This window comes from Panthera uncia, chromosome C2 (assembly GCF_023721935.1).
Source record: "Panthera uncia isolate 11264 chromosome C2, Puncia_PCG_1.0, whole genome shotgun sequence".
Taxonomy (NCBI): domain Eukaryota; kingdom Metazoa; phylum Chordata; class Mammalia; order Carnivora; family Felidae; genus Panthera; species Panthera uncia.
Window position 1 is genome coordinate 31,186,317 of NC_064810.1, and position 17,711 is coordinate 31,204,027.

General features: G+C 37.0%; 1 protein-coding gene across 1 annotated transcript in view; it reads right to left on the reverse strand.

Moving 5' to 3' along the window:
• ROBO1 (roundabout guidance receptor 1) overlaps positions 1 to 17,711 on the reverse strand; it is a 400,374-nt gene that overhangs the window by 10,113 nt on the left and 372,550 nt on the right. The window contains exons 25-26 of the mRNA XM_049628000.1: positions 9,299 to 9,705; positions 6,058 to 6,210 (exon numbers count right to left, since the gene is read on the reverse strand). Of these exons, the coding sequence (XP_049483957.1) occupies positions 6,058 to 6,210; positions 9,299 to 9,705 (560 nt within the window). The remainder of the gene's footprint in view (positions 1 to 6,057; positions 6,211 to 9,298; positions 9,706 to 17,711) is intronic.

Consider the following 17,711-nt stretch of genomic DNA (forward strand, 5'->3'; position numbering starts at 1 on the left):
TGACATTTACGATTTTCACCATAGTTGACTAGGTGGATGACAGAAACTTCACTGAAGATAAGGAAGGAGGGGATGAGAAAGAGATGGCCCACAGAGGAAGAGGAGGAGTTCAGTTTTACAAAAGTGAAAAGGAGGAGACTTTGAAGTACCTAGATAGAGATGTTCAACAGGTTTTTGTACATAGAATCTGAGTTTCAAGAGAGGTCAAGACCAGAGATACAGAGATTTGGTAGTTATCAGCATGGCTTTTTCAATCATGACTTCAGAAATGGTAATGTTTTCAGATTTGAAGAGGAATACCTAAATGACAGAATAAATTAACTAAAAAGTGTTTATAAAACATGTATTAAATGCTTAGTATTAAAAAAATCAACATTCTAAACAAAAAATATGCATTTACATTCTACAAATAAATCAAAAGTACATAAGAACTTGAAAGTACAACCCCTCGTATATCTCCATCTCCATTTCAAATACTCAATATTGATTATGTGGAAGTAATCAGTTTGCATATGTTTGTATAGATCATTCCAGAAATTATTTAGACACACAAATCAGGCATATTTGTGTTGCATAATTCCATGGAGCATCATTCACATCAGGGACTATATAAATTGGCCACACGTTGGTGGTACAGTGCCAGTCTACTCACCCCTATGTGGTGGCAAAAAGTACCACGTGAAAATATGTAGCCTTTCTCTCTTATTGACATAAGGAGAACTGCATTTTTTTCACCTGTGTAGTTGTATACATTTCCCTATGTGTACATACAGCTCTACCTCTTTTTTTGAAAACTTCGTATAATCCTCTCTTTTATGAGTATATCATTATTTATTTAGCCAATCTGTACAGAGGAATATTTAGGTTGTTTCTGTATGTTTTACCATTACTGAACAATGTTCTGTTGACTATCATTTACATATGCCAGCATGAGAAATTCTTGAATATTAAAATATTCTTAGAAATATTAAAATATTCTTAGAAATTCTTAATATAATGGCAAATTAAGAGTTCTAGGACACAATCAGTGTTTCTTATTCTCATATTTTTTTAAAAAGAATTAATTTTATCCCTAAAGTGACTTTTTTCTTAACTAATATTATTTTGACATTACATGCTAAAACAAGGCATTGGAATTCACTGTATTGGTTTCTGAAAACAGAAATTTTGAGGGACCATCTTCCTACCAGCTATTTTACTTAGGACTCCATTATTAAAAGTGGTCTGTCCATCTTTTACCTGCATTTTGTTGTTGTTGTTAGTTCTCATGGCTCATTATGTCCTAGTTTCATATAAATAGCCTCTAAACATTACCTAAAATGGTGGCCAGAGAAAAGCCAATGTACTAACTTTCTCCTGATTCTACTAAATAACATTTTTTTTGTCTTACAACATATATTACCAGTGCCATTGTGACTGATTTTCCTCTTCACTACTTTAATGGATTAAAAAAAAAAATGATACTTAAAAAAAAAAGGTACCATCATGAGAGTCCTCCCTCATCTGCTACTTGTTTAGCAAAAATAACCAAAAAGAGAGAGCTAAAAAATAGACTGTCCTTAGTGGCTCAAAGCCAAGAGACCCAAGGCAGAGTGGTTCTATGTTCAGACCGAGCCTGGGACTGGCAATGAAAGAAGGAGAAAAGTCTAATTGAGAGCATACCTGGCAGCAGATGGAGTGAGTGCCTGCAGGCTCATTTCTGCACCATCTCCTTGCTACACATTTAAACCCCAAATTGCAAACACAGACTATCAAGCTGGCACAAAGTAACTGCCACTATCATCAAATCATAAAATGTCTGGGCTCCTCAGATACCAAAGCTAATGATTACCACTATTATAAGATCATACAAAATCTTGGGAATACAGGACTCTCGAGACACAATCTACTTCCAGAAGCTCTATGACACAGGTAGAAAATGAGAAGAGAACCCAATGGTAATTTTAAGAGTTCTAACTTCCTATATATAATCGCTTCTGTATCTAATTGACAATGAGAGGTAAATGCTTGCAGGTTTTGCTTCTTATACAAATCGGTTACCAAATAAAAATTTTCAGGTATTATAAAATGATTATTGAGTCAAAGCAGGGATTATTATAGTATGAACAACTTTATGTTTCACAAAATGATAAATAGTACTTTCACCCAGTTCATACCAAGAGTAACAAACAGGATCATGGGCATGTTATATGTATGTACAGACTCCTTATATAATGATATAAACATCATTCTTTCTGTAATACTTTCCAAATACCAACATAATGTATATAAAGTAATATGCAAAGCATGTGCATGTAGACAGTTCTGCCAGCATTAACTCACTATGGAGATCAAACACTCTATTTACTTAACCGCTTAAAGTCCCAAGACCTTGTAATTAATGATAAATCAAGTCAAAATAACATCATTCCAAAGAGGGTGGTGAATTTATAATTTATGAAAAGTAGGGCTAGAGAAATAATGTAGATTTGGTTTTTAAATCAAGTATGTAAATGCATCGAAAGGGTTGAAAAGAGGGGGTGGGAAGAATCTATTAGAAGGTCCTAGAAATGCACTTATGCTTGGCTTTAACTTGCAAAGACTCTGACTGATAAATATTCATATATTTTAATCCTACCCTTCATCTGGGTTAAACCTGTAAGCAGCAAATATGAAATAAGTAAATAGATTCTGCCTGTCATTGTGACTATAGCATACAGTACTCTGTTGTGCACTGAGTACTCCCTGGGTCTCTAAGAGGTGTAGTATTTACATACAGAGTAAGGTACGGTCACAGTGCCGTGTGCCATCAGGAGGCTCAAGGGCTACTATAGGCTGAATTGTGTCCCCTCAAAATTCACATGTTTAAATCTTAACCCCTTGTGCCTCAGATCGAGACTGTATTTGGAGACAGGATCTTTAAAGAGGTAAAGTAAAATGAGGTCCTTGGGGTGGGTCTTAATTCAATCTAACTGGTTTCCTTATAAGAAGAGGAGATTAGGACACACACAGAGATTGAAGGAAGACTGACTAAATACACAAGGGGACAATGGCCATCTACAAGCCAAGGAGAGAGGCCTCAGAAGAAACCACCCTTGTTGACACCTTGATCTTGGACTTTTAGTCTCCAAAGTTGTGAGAAAATAAACTTTCATCATTTAAGTCACTGGCTTATAGCACTTTGTTATGTCAGCCCTAGAAACTAATATAGCTGTTGACAGACAAGGATCATAGTAAACTACTCTTCATCAGCTCAGACACAGCCACTCTTTAGCCTTCTATATATAGTTTACATAAGTTCTATGAAGCAAGTACATAATTTGAAGCATATTTTACAAAGTAAAGACACTACAAACTCAAGACTGATATATTATACTATATTCTGAAAATAGTTAACAAAGGAATTCTATTGATAGTCATCAAACTCATCCATCATAGTTAAGATTTTAATCATCAAAAAACAAAAATTAAAAAAAAAACCCTCCATGTCTTACGAATATGTTTAATGCATATTAAAAAAAAATTAATGTTTATTTTTGAGAGAGAGAGAGAGAGAGAGAGAGAGAGAGCAAGGGGCAGAGAGAGAGGGAGACACATAATCAGAAGCAGGCTCCAGGCTCTGAGCTGTCAACACAGAGCCTGATGCGGGTCTTGAACCCACAAACCAGGAAGATTATGACCCGAGCCAAACACTGATGCTTAACCAACTGAGCCACCCATGTGCCTCTTGTTTAATGCACATTTTAACAATTGGCAACTCTAAATTCTTTCTTTTCCCCTCCCCTTTCTCTTTCTTAATAAATTGTACAAATTGTGTCTGCCACTGAGTTTCTTCATGAAATAGTCTATGATTTTTTCTTCAAACAATGCAGTATAGTATTTTGAGAAAATAATTTCTGAGAAAATGACTTTGGTTTCCATGTCATAGCCACTGCTAACAAGACTATGTGCATTTCTCTTATTTGATGCATAAAAAAGTATTTGCATTTACTTGATTTTACTTAATCAATATGTATTGTGGGATATGCATAAAGTAACACACATATTTTGGTATTTTTTTCTTCATCAAATCAGAAAGTGTCCAGAATTAAACTCAAGACTTTTTGGTACAATAAACATAACTAAGAGACAGATGGTTATCAAAATGCTGAAAGGAAGTTAAAGCTAAAATTGTAAAAATAACTTTAGTCATATCTCCTCATTTTATCTATTTTTATGACTTTGGGAAAATAATTATTGGCTTCCACAAGACTTTAGATCCATGATAATTTTGCATAATCACTTTTGTGAAATAAACAATGAAAAATCCAAATAACATTTCAAATTAATGTTTTGGCTTTAACCATTTCAATGTATTTCTTTGGTATTCTAAAATTAACTTTGAAAAAATAACTTAGGTGTTTCATCATTCAGTTTAACAGTTACTATTCCGGGATGAGTTAGAATTCATATTTAATTATTAAGCACATTGAAAAAAGTACTGCAGAATGCGGGACAATAAATACAGATCACAATTTTCAAGCATAGTGTAGTTCGTAACTGTGTTACCATGCCCTTTAACTTGGCATGTTCACATTATTTAAAATATTTTGAAAAAAGCATCACTGAGCGCTAGAAGTCCCTGAAAACAAGTGTAAAGAATGAGGTAGAAAGAACTACACAAAGCTGTAGGCCAGATTTTCTCCCTTATGTATTTAACGTAGATAGGTTTGATGTTCGACCAGTTTTCCAGTTTTTCAGTCAGGAGCGCTCTCTCCCAGATAATAAAAACTGATAGGACAGCTATAAAACTTGTAAAATGCCATTACAGGGGTCCCATAAATGTAAAACTGCCGATAGAGTTTGGGGATTTACACCTAGTGTTTGTCCCTTCACAGAGGCAAACATTCACAAAGCCACTGTAATAACCCTTCAAAATCAGATAATATTCTGACAGCTCAGTTTCACTGACAAAAGAGTCCTGGGCAGAAGCCAGGAGGCCCAGGTGCGCCGTGTCATGCCAGTATTTAATGTAGTCTAATATCAGATAGATGCTAGTGAGAGAAAATACTCTGAATAAAGTATAGATAATAGCATGGACAGCCACTCATTGCAAAATTACTTGTGCTCATCATGCTGGGAGCTTTGTATTAAATTTTTCTGTCAAGTGGCAGGAATCACAGGGAAAAGTGCCTCAGAAAACCCTCCTTGTAACCTCGGATAAGGATCTATAATATTAGGCTTTCATATGATAATGGCAAATGATGCTCTTTTTGAAAAATTGCTGACTGGTAATGAAAGTCCTAATCAGATTGTGGTTGGAGAGGACCAGGAGGTGTGGGACAATGTCTGTGACACCTTCTTTCCCCACCCCTTTAGTAAATGTAGCAAACTTGACAAGATGGGTGAGTCTGAGAGAATTTATCTTACATGAATTTTCAACAAAGCCCTTGGGGTTGTTTATAAAACGAGAAGGTGGCGGTTTAATAAATGCTGGGCCACCTGAGGCACTTTCATTAAAGGCTTTCTCTAGACAACATCACAATGTTTGCATTAGTCTCTTGTGCTCCCTTGAGAATACAAGCGTTACCTCTTCAGTGAGAGTCGATATTGTATGTGAAGGCATGAAGGAGATGATTCGATTTGCCCTTCGGTGCACAAAATAAACTGTAACACCGCTATAGCCAGAATTAACATTCAAATAAGTTTACTGTTTTCTATTTGAATGCCAAATTCCAAAAGCAAAGCAAAAAAACAGAGAGGATATTTCGGAAGATTTACCAGTGAATGTGATGAAGGCTGCTTCTCTGTCTTACTTCAGCTACAGTAAAGTCTATTTGCTTGCAACTACAAAAATAACCTCTTAAAAATATTGAAAGTAGACACTATTCTTAGTTTCTTAAATAACCATATCATTAGAAGTACTAGAGACGCTTAACAAAGATACCAAAGTTGAGCATTTCGATAAGGAATATGCAGCTTACCATTAATGAATTTTAAATGTAATTTCTAATGCCAGTGGATGCATTTTCTAGTCCTAGAGAGCCAGGGAAAATAGGCGAGATTCATAGATGTTTTCATGCGTTTCAATGGACTTACCATCTGTGTAGGCTTCTCTGCGCAGATGTCCTGGCTGGTGTTTTTGCTTCTTGGCTGGTCTGGCCTTCTGTATTACCGCAGCACTCATGTTGCTGTCTGTAGAAACAGGACTTGTGGGTCTTGGGCACTGGGATGCATGAAAATGTCGGCGGCCTGAGGAGAAAAAAAAGGGGAAAAAAAATCAGAGCCAAACTCATCAATGAATTTTAATTATAACAATAATAATAAAAGGAAAACAGTGCAACTAGCAGCATCCCTAATTTCCTAAAAATAGCTTGAAATAAACTAATCCAGCAAATAATAGGATTTTTGTCATTTTGCTTGACCCATCCACTGGAAAAAGAAAATGCGCAGAGAGCATTTGCCAGTCTTTTTTTTTTTTTTTTTTAATTGTAGTACTTTTATTCTGCTAAAGTTCTTGATACCACTTATTAAAGAAAAACAGCCCAATTATTTTTCCAACTAATTTCACTAAAATGTTATTAGCAAACAAAGATATTAATTAAATTTTTGCATAGTATATTCAGTGGCTATTGCTTTCTCAAGGGAATAGCCAGACTCCTTAAGAAATTTGCATTCTAGGGGTGCCTGGGTGGCTCAGTCGGTTAAGTGCCCTATTTCGGCTCAGGTCATGGTTTCATAGCCGTGAGTTTGAGCCCCGTGTCAGGCTCTGTGCTGACAGCTCAGGGCCTGGAGCCTGCTTCCGATTCTGTCTTCTCTCTCTGCCCCTACTCTGCTCGTGCTCTCTCTCTCTCAAAAATAAATACACATTAAAAAAATTTAAAAAAAGAAATTCATATTCTAAGAATGAACAGTACTAAATACTTCCCTTATTTTAATTAAATAGATATGCTATTCTTTGAAGGCAGACTCCCAATAGCTTAATACATTCTGAGGTATTTATCTTAAGGAGGCCTGAAATTAAGGTAGCTCACATACTTAGACTCGTCTAAAATTACTTCTGCTCTTTTCTTTGATAAGATGTTTACTTGCTGATTCTGGATACTTAAAGTGACCCCTCCAGAAACTTCTATTTTTTTTGGTAGTAGTAGAGGTGGTTTGTTTTTTTGTTTTGGGGAGGGGTTAATATTTGCAGGTACCAGTGATAATTGAATTTTCTAGTTAGACATGGTACATCTCAGTCCTCTCCAATTTTCTGGCTGTCTTACAGACATGTTGTATTACAATGGCACAAAATATTTAATCCATAATGGCAAGGGAAATCATGGCCCTGTACTTGACCTTCATTATCTTGGTTTCTAGAAATTCCAGACACACAAATCCGGAATTTTTTGTTGTACTACAAGAAACTTCAAACTGAACTAGCCAACACGTCTTTTGGCTATAGACAGGCCACATACAGTGAAACCAATGTATTTAAAAATGCTAACTGAAGCATATTAAATAATATACACTAATGTGGCCAAGTGAGAAGCAATTTGATTGGATTGTTCATTCATATTAACTTCAAGTCATATGAAAAGCAGCACCCCTTCTTGAAAAGACCATTTTAACAGGCAGAGGCCAATGCATGTTTAGTTCATTATAATTATGAGTCAAACGAAAACCAGAAGTGCCACTAAATTACAATACAATAAAATATTAAACCAAACTCTCTTTAGCCATGATGGAGACTATTACAATTAAAGTTACATACCCATGAAAAGAGAGAATTAGGGCTGGGACTGAGCACATTCTTCATTCTATTGTGTAAAGCCATCTACTGCTCATAGACCCTGAGGCATAAGGTCGTTTACAGATGAATTTTTGATGTTATTTCAGTGTTTTGTTGATTTAATGAACTGAAACACACCCTTAATGCAATCTGAAAGCAGTAGTTTGGGAGGCTTAATTTCACTTTCTTTTTTTTTTTTTTAATAGAGGATTAAAAAATAAGAAGAAATAAAAGCTATGTATACAGTTAGATGTTATTTATTAAGGAGGATAGGTAGGTATGGATAGTTATTTTACTATATTTAGTAGCTACTGAGGGAAAAAAGGGGAAATTTGGTTGAATTTCGTAAAATATTAGCATGGCTAAAATAAATACATGTTCTACAAAAAAGGTCGAAAGGTATTATTAGACTTTTTTTCCCCCACAACACATTCCTGATAAATAACATATAGAAATAACTTTATTTTCTCTGAATATATTCAATAAATGATAAAAAATAATGACCAATCCAGTATCTGAAGAGAACAGGGCAAAGTACCTATGTGATAATTACTAAATTAAGAAAAAGAAAACAACAAAACAAGATAGCAATTACTGATATGTTGTGATAGTTGTTTATTTCTGTGAAATGTGTTTTGCTGGCTACATTATTTTACTCAAATATTTGTATTTTTTTGGCTACCAGAAATTCATATACACACAATGTGTATATGAATGTAAAATATATATATATATATATATGCATATATTACATTCTATGGAGATAAATGTTATGTGATAAATGTTTGGCTTAAATCTAAATTCTTTCCCTTTCCATATTATTTACTCAAGGTTGGGAGTAGGAGATAAATAAAAATGGGTCAAAACGTAAGGATAGATATATGATCATTGTAAACAGGCTACTGGTAATGAAAAAAGAAAACAAAAAAAAAAACAGAAAAAGTTTGGATTAACTTTATCTCCAAGTTATTAGATTAAAATGTTTACTTTAAATATGAAACATGTATGCTTGAAAATATATGCATATTACACACATCTTTCTAACTTTCTCATTAAAGTAGTCTTCTGAGAGGGCATGAAGAGCATGGGAGTTAAGGACAAATAGCCCATTTTCCAATGGTGGCGTTTCCCCCTCTGGAAATTTATTTATTTCTCCTAGATAACAGTATAAGAGAACTATCACAATGAATTCTATTTTGGTTGCTTTTTGCACCTTAAAAAAAAAAAATCGTGTAACACAAACCTCAGCTGACTATAGGCAAACCTAAAGAAACCGTATACATATCTGCTACGACTTTTGTAAAAACAAGAACTTCCCAGGGAGTGCCACTCACATACAGGATTTATTAAATAAAAATAAACCAGAAGATTTAAAAAGTCTTGTCAGGAGAAAGGGAATAACTGAGTTATGTCATATTCTTGAAACTTAGTTTCCTTAGGCAGCAAATAAAAGGCAGTGGTAATAGTTGCATTTCACATCAGACGCAAGATCATAGGCGGTAATTATCAAGTGACATAAACATACCGAGTTTCCTTTTCCAACTTGGTGAAAAGTGCACAACTTACCAGCGGCATCCTGCATTTGGCGACGTGCCACTTTGAGGCCAGCATACTCTGCTGCTGCCGCCACTGCCTGGGCAAAATCGGCATCGGTGAAGAAGGAGCCATCGGAAGAACTAACACTGGAGCGTCCACTGGAAATGTTGTCCTCCTCTGAGGCTGAGCCCCAGCCATTGATCATGGACCCAGTGACAGAGCTCTCGAGGTCCCCTACACTGGAGGCAGGGGTCTGCTCAAGCCCACGTAACAAAAGCCGTCTGGTCTGCATCTTGGCCACTTCCATGTCTGCTTCATCTTCTTCCTCTTCTGGAGCATCCGTATCCATATCTGAGACAAGAGGTCCTGAAATGTAGCCATAGGTATGTGGTGGGGAAATCGGTCGTGGTGGTGGAGGGGGACTCACAGGCTGCCGTCTGCAGGAAGATGAATAAACAGGTTTGGCTCAGCTCGTTATTAGGACATACACAAAATACATTATCCAAGAAATTCACGAGTACACTGATTTGATCTTTGCTTCTGTGAAGCTAATTTAACCAAGCTGGGCTTTCTTTTAATTCAAGGGTAACAGAATATACTCGGCTACCTGTAAGTCTCCTTATGTTTTATCTTTTGGATTATATTCAATTAAAAAAGGAGAAGTAAAACATTCTTTGGAAACATATGCCTATGTACTTGTCTTAAAGCTTATTGAATACTACTGATAGATTATTATTACCAAAGACAACAGACATCAGTTCTGAAACAGATTGCTCCATAAACCTGTTTCTTTCCCTTTTCTTCATTTCCACTCCTACCATTCCAAGCAAATGGACTCATCTGTTCTGACTACAGAGAGTAGAATTTCATAGAATGGAACAATTACACATTCAGCATATGACAATTTCCTTTAGAGTCTATTAAAATAAAAGGCTATGCATGCCAAGAGCATTTTTTCTCTGAATTAATTATACACCAAAGGTGATTAGCTATTTTCAAGCCTATCACTTTCACCATTATTCCACCTGTCTGTTAAATAAAAAGCTTACAGGTATTTTCTTGATATACTGGAATTAGTTAAGGGCAAAAGCTGAGGACAATGTGAGTGGTATTGTACAATTTAAGTTCACAGAGTTACCAATAATTACTTTCAGTCGTCTCTCCACAGATCTGGAGAACAACATCAGGTATCCTTCTACCACCATCTGACACCGTCACCCACAGTGAGTATAAGATGCAAAGATGACTGAGAGGACAGAGGGTGTTCTGACTTCATTGAAGTAAGGTTCGTGGAAAGAAGTTATTCCCAATGGGGGAGGGGGGGAGAATGCCCAGAGATTAACTCCTAATTTAGAAAAGTGTCTGACAAAAAGGAAGACATTAGTGATTTCTAGTTGAACGACTGCTTAGTCAGTGTCTTACTCAACAGTCCCAATGCTCTCTAAGCAAGGTAAAAGAGATGACATAAGGGACAATGTCATTTGGAAGGGTCATAAGAATACTTTTTCAAATCCTGTGCCTTTGAGAAGTAAGGAGGATAGATTCCACACCAGTCTGCCAACCTGAGCATAAGCACTAGAGGAGTGTAAGATGAGGATCGAGTGCCATCTGGTCACCTCCACAGTTCGGGAGGCTAGGAAAGACACAGCATGAATTTCACTGGCTGGTAATCCACCTAAAGATGCGGCTGAATTGTTCAAGGACTACAAATGCCTAGAGATGCTGCCCAGGATTGAGTCCTTCATCAGGGAGGAAGCCCATTTCCCTCACCATTCTTATAATACTCACAAGCCAGATGACATAAAATACTCATCGGGGCTAACCAAGGAGAAGACTGGATCTTCAACTACCTTGTCCTTTTTTAAGTTCCCTCTTCCTTGCCTTACCTGTAGGAGAATGGATCCCGAAGAGGGAGGAGGATGAAAGTGGTTAAAAGCAGGGAATGCCCTGTCACTCCATGCCGCCACCATAACCACAGACAGATACTATCTGCAAAGGATGTCTGGGAGTGCGCGATTATAGTTGTAAAATGAACAGAATTGGAATTTAAGAAAAAAAAAGAAACAAAAAAAATGACTAAAGGAAAAAAAAGATTCAAACCAAAAAACAGGCTCTTAACAGACGGTGAGCAAACAGATGGTTAGCAAAGGGGAGGTGGGTGGGGGATTGGTGAAATAGGTGATGGGGATTAAGGAGGGCACTTGTGGGTGATGAGTGCTGAGTAATGTAAAGAACTGCTGTACCCCTATATTGTACACCTGAAACTAATATAACACTGTGTGTTACCTATACTGGAATAAAATTAAAAAAAAATAGGATTGGGCCTTAAATAAATTAAAAAAAAAAGCAAACAAACAAAGTCATAGAGGATCTGGTCAAAATCTAAGGGACCTACTGTAGTGAAATAAAGGAAGTTCAATAAAGCACAGTTTTGAGGGTGAGATGGCAGAGGCTCAAAGAAAAATGTTTTGTGCTTTTTAATTCACTGAATTGAGACACTTCAATCAACATGTGTTAATACAAATAGCATTAAAAATAAATGATCATTAAAATACTATAACTAATTTATTGAGCACTTATTTTGTAACTAAGTATATTTTATAATACTAACTCATTTGATTCTTTTTAAAAAATGTTTATTATCTATTTTGAGAAAGAGAAGAGAAAGAGAGAGAGAGCAGGGGAGAGGCGGGGGGGGGGGCAAGTGGGGAGAGAGACAGACAGACAGAGAGAATCCCAAGCAGGCTCCATTCTGTCAGCACAGAATTTGATGCGGACCTCAAATTCACAAACAGTGAGATCCTGACCTGAGCTGAAATCAAGAGTCAGGTTCTTCACCGACTGAGCCACCCAGGTGCCCCAACTCATTTGATTCTTACAATAGCTTTCCACGGAAATGCTTTTATTATCATTTTACAGATGAGGTACTGAAATTCAGAAAAATTAAAGACCTTGCCCAAATTCCCACTACTAGTACGTATCAAATATAGAATTTAATCCCACATTTCACTTCTCAGGTTAACACCTTCCTTCTAGGAATGATGTTATTACATACATATACACATATATACACATATACACATATATACATATACATACATATGATATGTAACATAATAATTTACACACACACATATATATGTACATACATACACAGTTCTTTAATGCGCTATTTTTTTTTCTGGGTGGTTTCTAATGCATCTGCGTGTGGCAATAAAAGAAATATGGAGAAAATGCCAAAGCTGAAATTATTTAAGAGATTAAAATGGATAATTGTTTCAGTATGGACTGTGTTGTACACATAAGAGGAAAATCTTTGTTTAATTTGGACTGCAATAAAATACCATACTTAAAAGTCAATTTACAGTCTTTGTCAGCATGCACATCCAAAATACCACAAGAAACTTCTTTTTTTAAAGACATGTAAGACTTTCTAGCACAAAGGGGACTATTCTGACCATCAATAAAGGGATGTAGAACAGCCAATTTCACTATGAAAGGAAGCCAGCATTGTTGTATTTGGATAATTCACATTTGTACAGCAAAAGCAGCTCCATGTTAAACAAGGCCTGGCTTTTAACTACTATCCCTGTGCAAATGCTGAGGAAAGAGAGAAAAATTTATTCAAACCATCTGTAAATAAGGCAAGCCCAGGGAATGTGTGATAAACATGTACAGTTTGAAATATGCAATATATTCTATTTGAAAACAAAAAGCTATTTCAAGATGCCGCACTCAAGTGGGACTTGCCACAAATGAACCTCAACCCTCTAGATTTTTCTCCCTGAGGGGTTTCAACATCTTCTGAAATAATGTACGAGTATATGACTGCAAATCACAATACTCTAGGCTCCTGCAAAAATGATGTCTTCATAAACATGTTCGAGAGAAGACAGGAAACAATGCCATTAATTTATGAAAGCAGGTGTTTATATAGTTCACCACATACAATTTACCAGGCAAAAGACAAAGGGGGAAATGTATACTTTTGAGCTTTTCTCTAAAACTGTTGTAGCTTCAATACACTGTAGAATTAAGCACTACCCAGTTAATAAATAGACAAGATATTTAATTCTCCTTTGCCTTTTTACTGTCTTTTCTTTCCAAATGTATCATATCTGGTTTGTCTATATTAATAATACATTGGTAAATCTCTTAGCCCATACCTGAAAATTACTTTTTCTACTTGAGAATTTTTTGCTAAATATCGACTACAGTAAACTCAGTAGGACCACTTTTTGAAACAGTATACACAAATAAGTTTAATTATATGATTTTCATAGTTACTGTCTGAAAAGGGAGAAGAAAGATTACTATTATGTTGGTCACCTAGTTTACCTAGTATTAGACAAGAAGAGGATATCTACAAGCTCATTAGAATGCCAGAATGGCAATATCCATATTAAAGCCAGTCTGAAATGTTTAATTAAACGTTGCAGTGATATAATGGTTTTAGTTCAGTAATTTCTTATTAATATACATCATACTGTTTATTTATGCCCCTAATCAATAAACATAACAGTAAAAAATGAATTCATTCTTTAAATATTCACTCTGCCCCTATTACAGTGAGGACTGCTAGGTTCAGAGACCAAAGGAATCACAAGCAAAAAAAGCCTGGGGAATGCTTTATACTCGAGTCATAAATGGATATGATTTTAAGGCATACATACTTAATAGAGCCAACTATATATCAGGCCACAGCAGAGTGTATTTTGCAACGATGCCCATGACAATATCTCCCATTCCAAATGCTCTTCTGGATGAGAACTTGCCACTCCCCCATCCAGAGAGGGAATTTAGTTCTATACTCCTGAATCCAGGTGGACCCTGTGACCACTTTGACCAATGGAATACAGCAAAAGGGAACTGTGTCAGTTCTGAGTGTGGCTTTTAACTGGCCTGGAAACTTCCTCTTCCTGCCTTCCTGGAAGCCTGCTGTCATGTAAGAAGTGCCACAACCCTGAGATCCCCATGTTACAAGAAGCCTGGTCTATGATTGAAGAGACCGTAACAGATGAGACCTGAGGTAGAGACAGAGAGAAGCCACAGGGTATTGAGATATCAGACACATGAGTAAAAAAACCGATCTCAAAGTAAATCTTCCAGCCTCAACAGACCAAACGAAGCCATGTGGATTAGAGATGAATTGCCCAGGTGAATCCTTTTTGAATTCCTGATTCATGGAATTGTGAGGAAAATAAAATGGTTGTTTTAGGTAACTAAATTTTAGAGTAGTTTGTTAGGTGGCAATAGAAAGCGGAAGTCAAGCATCATGTTAGAAATTCTGCTAAATAAGTAGATTTGTTCTTCACCTGAAGGGGCTTCTAATCCAGTAAAGGAGACAAACAATTAATTAAGTGTGCAATGATAATAAGGTATCCACAAACAGAGGATGTCTAAGGTGTTGTGGAAACACATAGAATAGGCTCCTATCTCAGAGTTGGGACATCAGAAAAAGATTCTGTGGAGAGCCTCTACCATTTAATCTTGGATCTAAAAGATACATAAGTGTTAGTTCCAAAAAAGAGTGAGGATAATGGTGTTCCCGGAAAACAGGATGGCATGTGGAAAGACCTCAAGGTGGGTGAGAACACTGATCATTCCAGGAACTAGAAGAAACTTAGAGTGAAGGCACCATGAACAGAGAAGAGGTGAGTGGTGATGAATAAGGGTGGGAAGGCATGCAGGGGTCAGATCACAAAGGGCTTTGATTGCTACATTAAGGAATCTTGCCTTTATTCTAAGGGAAATGGGAAGCCATTGAGAGATTTTAAGCAATGGAGAGACTTGATCAGTGCTGCATTTTAGGAAAAATGCCTCTGCACAGTCTGCAGCAGGAAGATTAGATTGAAGAAGGGGCAAGGCTAAAGGCAACAAGACCACTTATGGACCATTACAGTAATACAGGCGAGAGAAAATGGCTGTCGGAGGTAGGAAAGTGCCTTTATGGCTGGAGATATGTGTATTGTTCTCAGTGATATTTAAGCAGCTGAAATCTATAGGAACGAGTACTTGGATATAAGGGTCTGATGCTCAGAGTGAAATCTGTAGAGAAATAGCTATCTATCTTTACTGAGTACGTCATTAGGGGGGTGGCAGGATGATGAGAAACAGAAGCCATCCGCTGATGGGGCAGGCATCTGAATAGGTCAAGGGTTTGAGAGGAGGTGTTACTCAAAGACTTAACTAGAGATGAGAATTACAGCACTGTATCAAAAATGTAGACGTAACTTAAATTCCAATGTTAAGGAATTGTTTAAGTAAATCACAGTATGCTTTTGTTTAATATGAATATCTAAATAAAAAGGTATTGATGTGGAAAAATACACCATTCAGTGAAGAGTGGCTTATAAAATAACATGGGCACGTCACAAATTCAAAGCAAGGTAAGTATATACAGAGATGAGAAACTGCAAAGATCTTTACTGAAGTCTTAACAGTGACTATTTCTGACGACACCCATCATTGGTACTTTTGCATTCTCATTTTGTTTATCTGTATTATCAGATATTTCTATAGTAAACATGTAGAATATAACTGCGTGATAAAAGAGCAATTGTAGTTTTTTGTGACTGTCCTTTAATGGGCCACACCTACTTCTTATTACTGCCCAGGGTTATTTCCAGCCACAATCTTGAAAACAAAATTCTTTTTTTTTTTTTTAATTTTTTTTTTAACGTTTATTTATTTTTGAGACAGAGAGAGACAGAGCATGAACAGGGGAGGGGCAGAGAGAGAGGGAGACACAGAATCTGAAACAGGCTCCAGGCTCTGAGCTGTCAGCACAGAGCCCGACGCGGGGCTTGAACTCATGAACCGCGAGATCATGACCTGAGCCGAAGTCGGACGCTTAACCGACCGAGCCACCTAGGTGCCCCGAAAACAAAATTCTTAATACCTTCATAGACCGAAAATCATCATTTAAAAAAGGCTGGAAATAATTAAATAGGATTTTAAGTGCAGGTAACCAATACATTTGCCAATTATGCATGTTCATTTTGAATTCGTGTAAGTGTTCATCCCCCTAAAGCAGCAGGGGGTAAGTCAACTCTAGTTGTCCTGTGGTATCAGACTCCTTTCATCAAGCACTTAGCGAGGTAAGCTTTGTAGAATCTCAATGACACGAGTGAGGCATGAGCTCTGCCCTCAGAGAGTTTTTAATTTAAATAGCAAAACAGACGTACCAATAGCAAACCGTAATGCAACATGAAAACTGATCAGCATGGTAGCAGAGCTGTGAAAAGACCATTGTGAGGAGAAAAGAAAAGAATCGGTTGATTTTTGCCAGGCAGCCAGATGAAAGTCTTACAGATGGGATGCATTTTAACAGAGTCTGGAAGGATGAGAAGTGCTTGCCCAGGCAATCAAAGAAACAGCATGTGCTAACACATGTGTGCCTAGTGAGGACACTACAAATTTTGGTGACGGCCATGAGAGGCAAGAGTGGTCTGCCTCTCCTGCCAGCTCTAGAGCAGCCCTTTCTGGGCCAGGAAGTGGCAATTCTGACCAGATGTTGGTTAATTTAAGGCAAATTCAGGGAATTTCAAACAAAGTAATTAGAAAAGAGGGTGTATGGAGACTGGGAGGGAGGAGGTAAGTAAAGGGGAAAGGACTGAGGAAGGCTTTGACCACTGGGCTGAAACAGCAAGACCTGACTCTGAATACAGGGGCACATTACCAGACTTGTGGTGTGTAAAGAAAGATAACTTGGAGGGTGAACAGAAAAGGGGAGACAGAAGAAAAGTGCAGATCAGTTCAAGAATATGGCAGAACTTCAAGGGATAGGGATGGTGGGCTTGCCTTAGTAGCTATAGGAATGGAAACAAAAAGAACAAAAGATATTTTGAAGTCAGAAATGAAGGGGTTGTGAATGATTTAATTTAGGGAATGGTAGAAAGATAGGAGAAGAAAGTAAACAACAGGATAATTCAGCTGATCTAAAAATGACACATTTTTTTTGTGATTTTTGACTATTTTTATTTTTTTATTTTTATTTATTTTTAATTTTTTTAATGTTTTTATTTATTTTTGAGACAGAGCATGAGCAGGGGAGGGGCAGAGAGAGAGGGACACACAGAATCCAAAGCAGACTCCAGGCTCTGAGCTGTCAGCACAGAGCCCGACGCAGGGCTCGAACCCATGGACTGTGAGATCATGACCTGAGCCAAAGTCGGACGCCCAACCGACTGAGCCACCCAGGCGCCCCAACTACTTTATTTTTAATATGTGAGTCAAATAAATAAGGATTAATGATGCTAAACAAGATAGCCAACAAAGGAGGAAATGGACCAAGTTTGAAAGGTCAAGTGCAAAGACAAAGAATTTGGTTTGGGACATGTGTAGTGTGAGATGTCCAAGTGAAAATACCATTGTGGTGCTCAGGAAAAAGGGTGGTCTGGCTAAATAAATTTGAAAGCCGTCAGAATATAAGTAATCATTG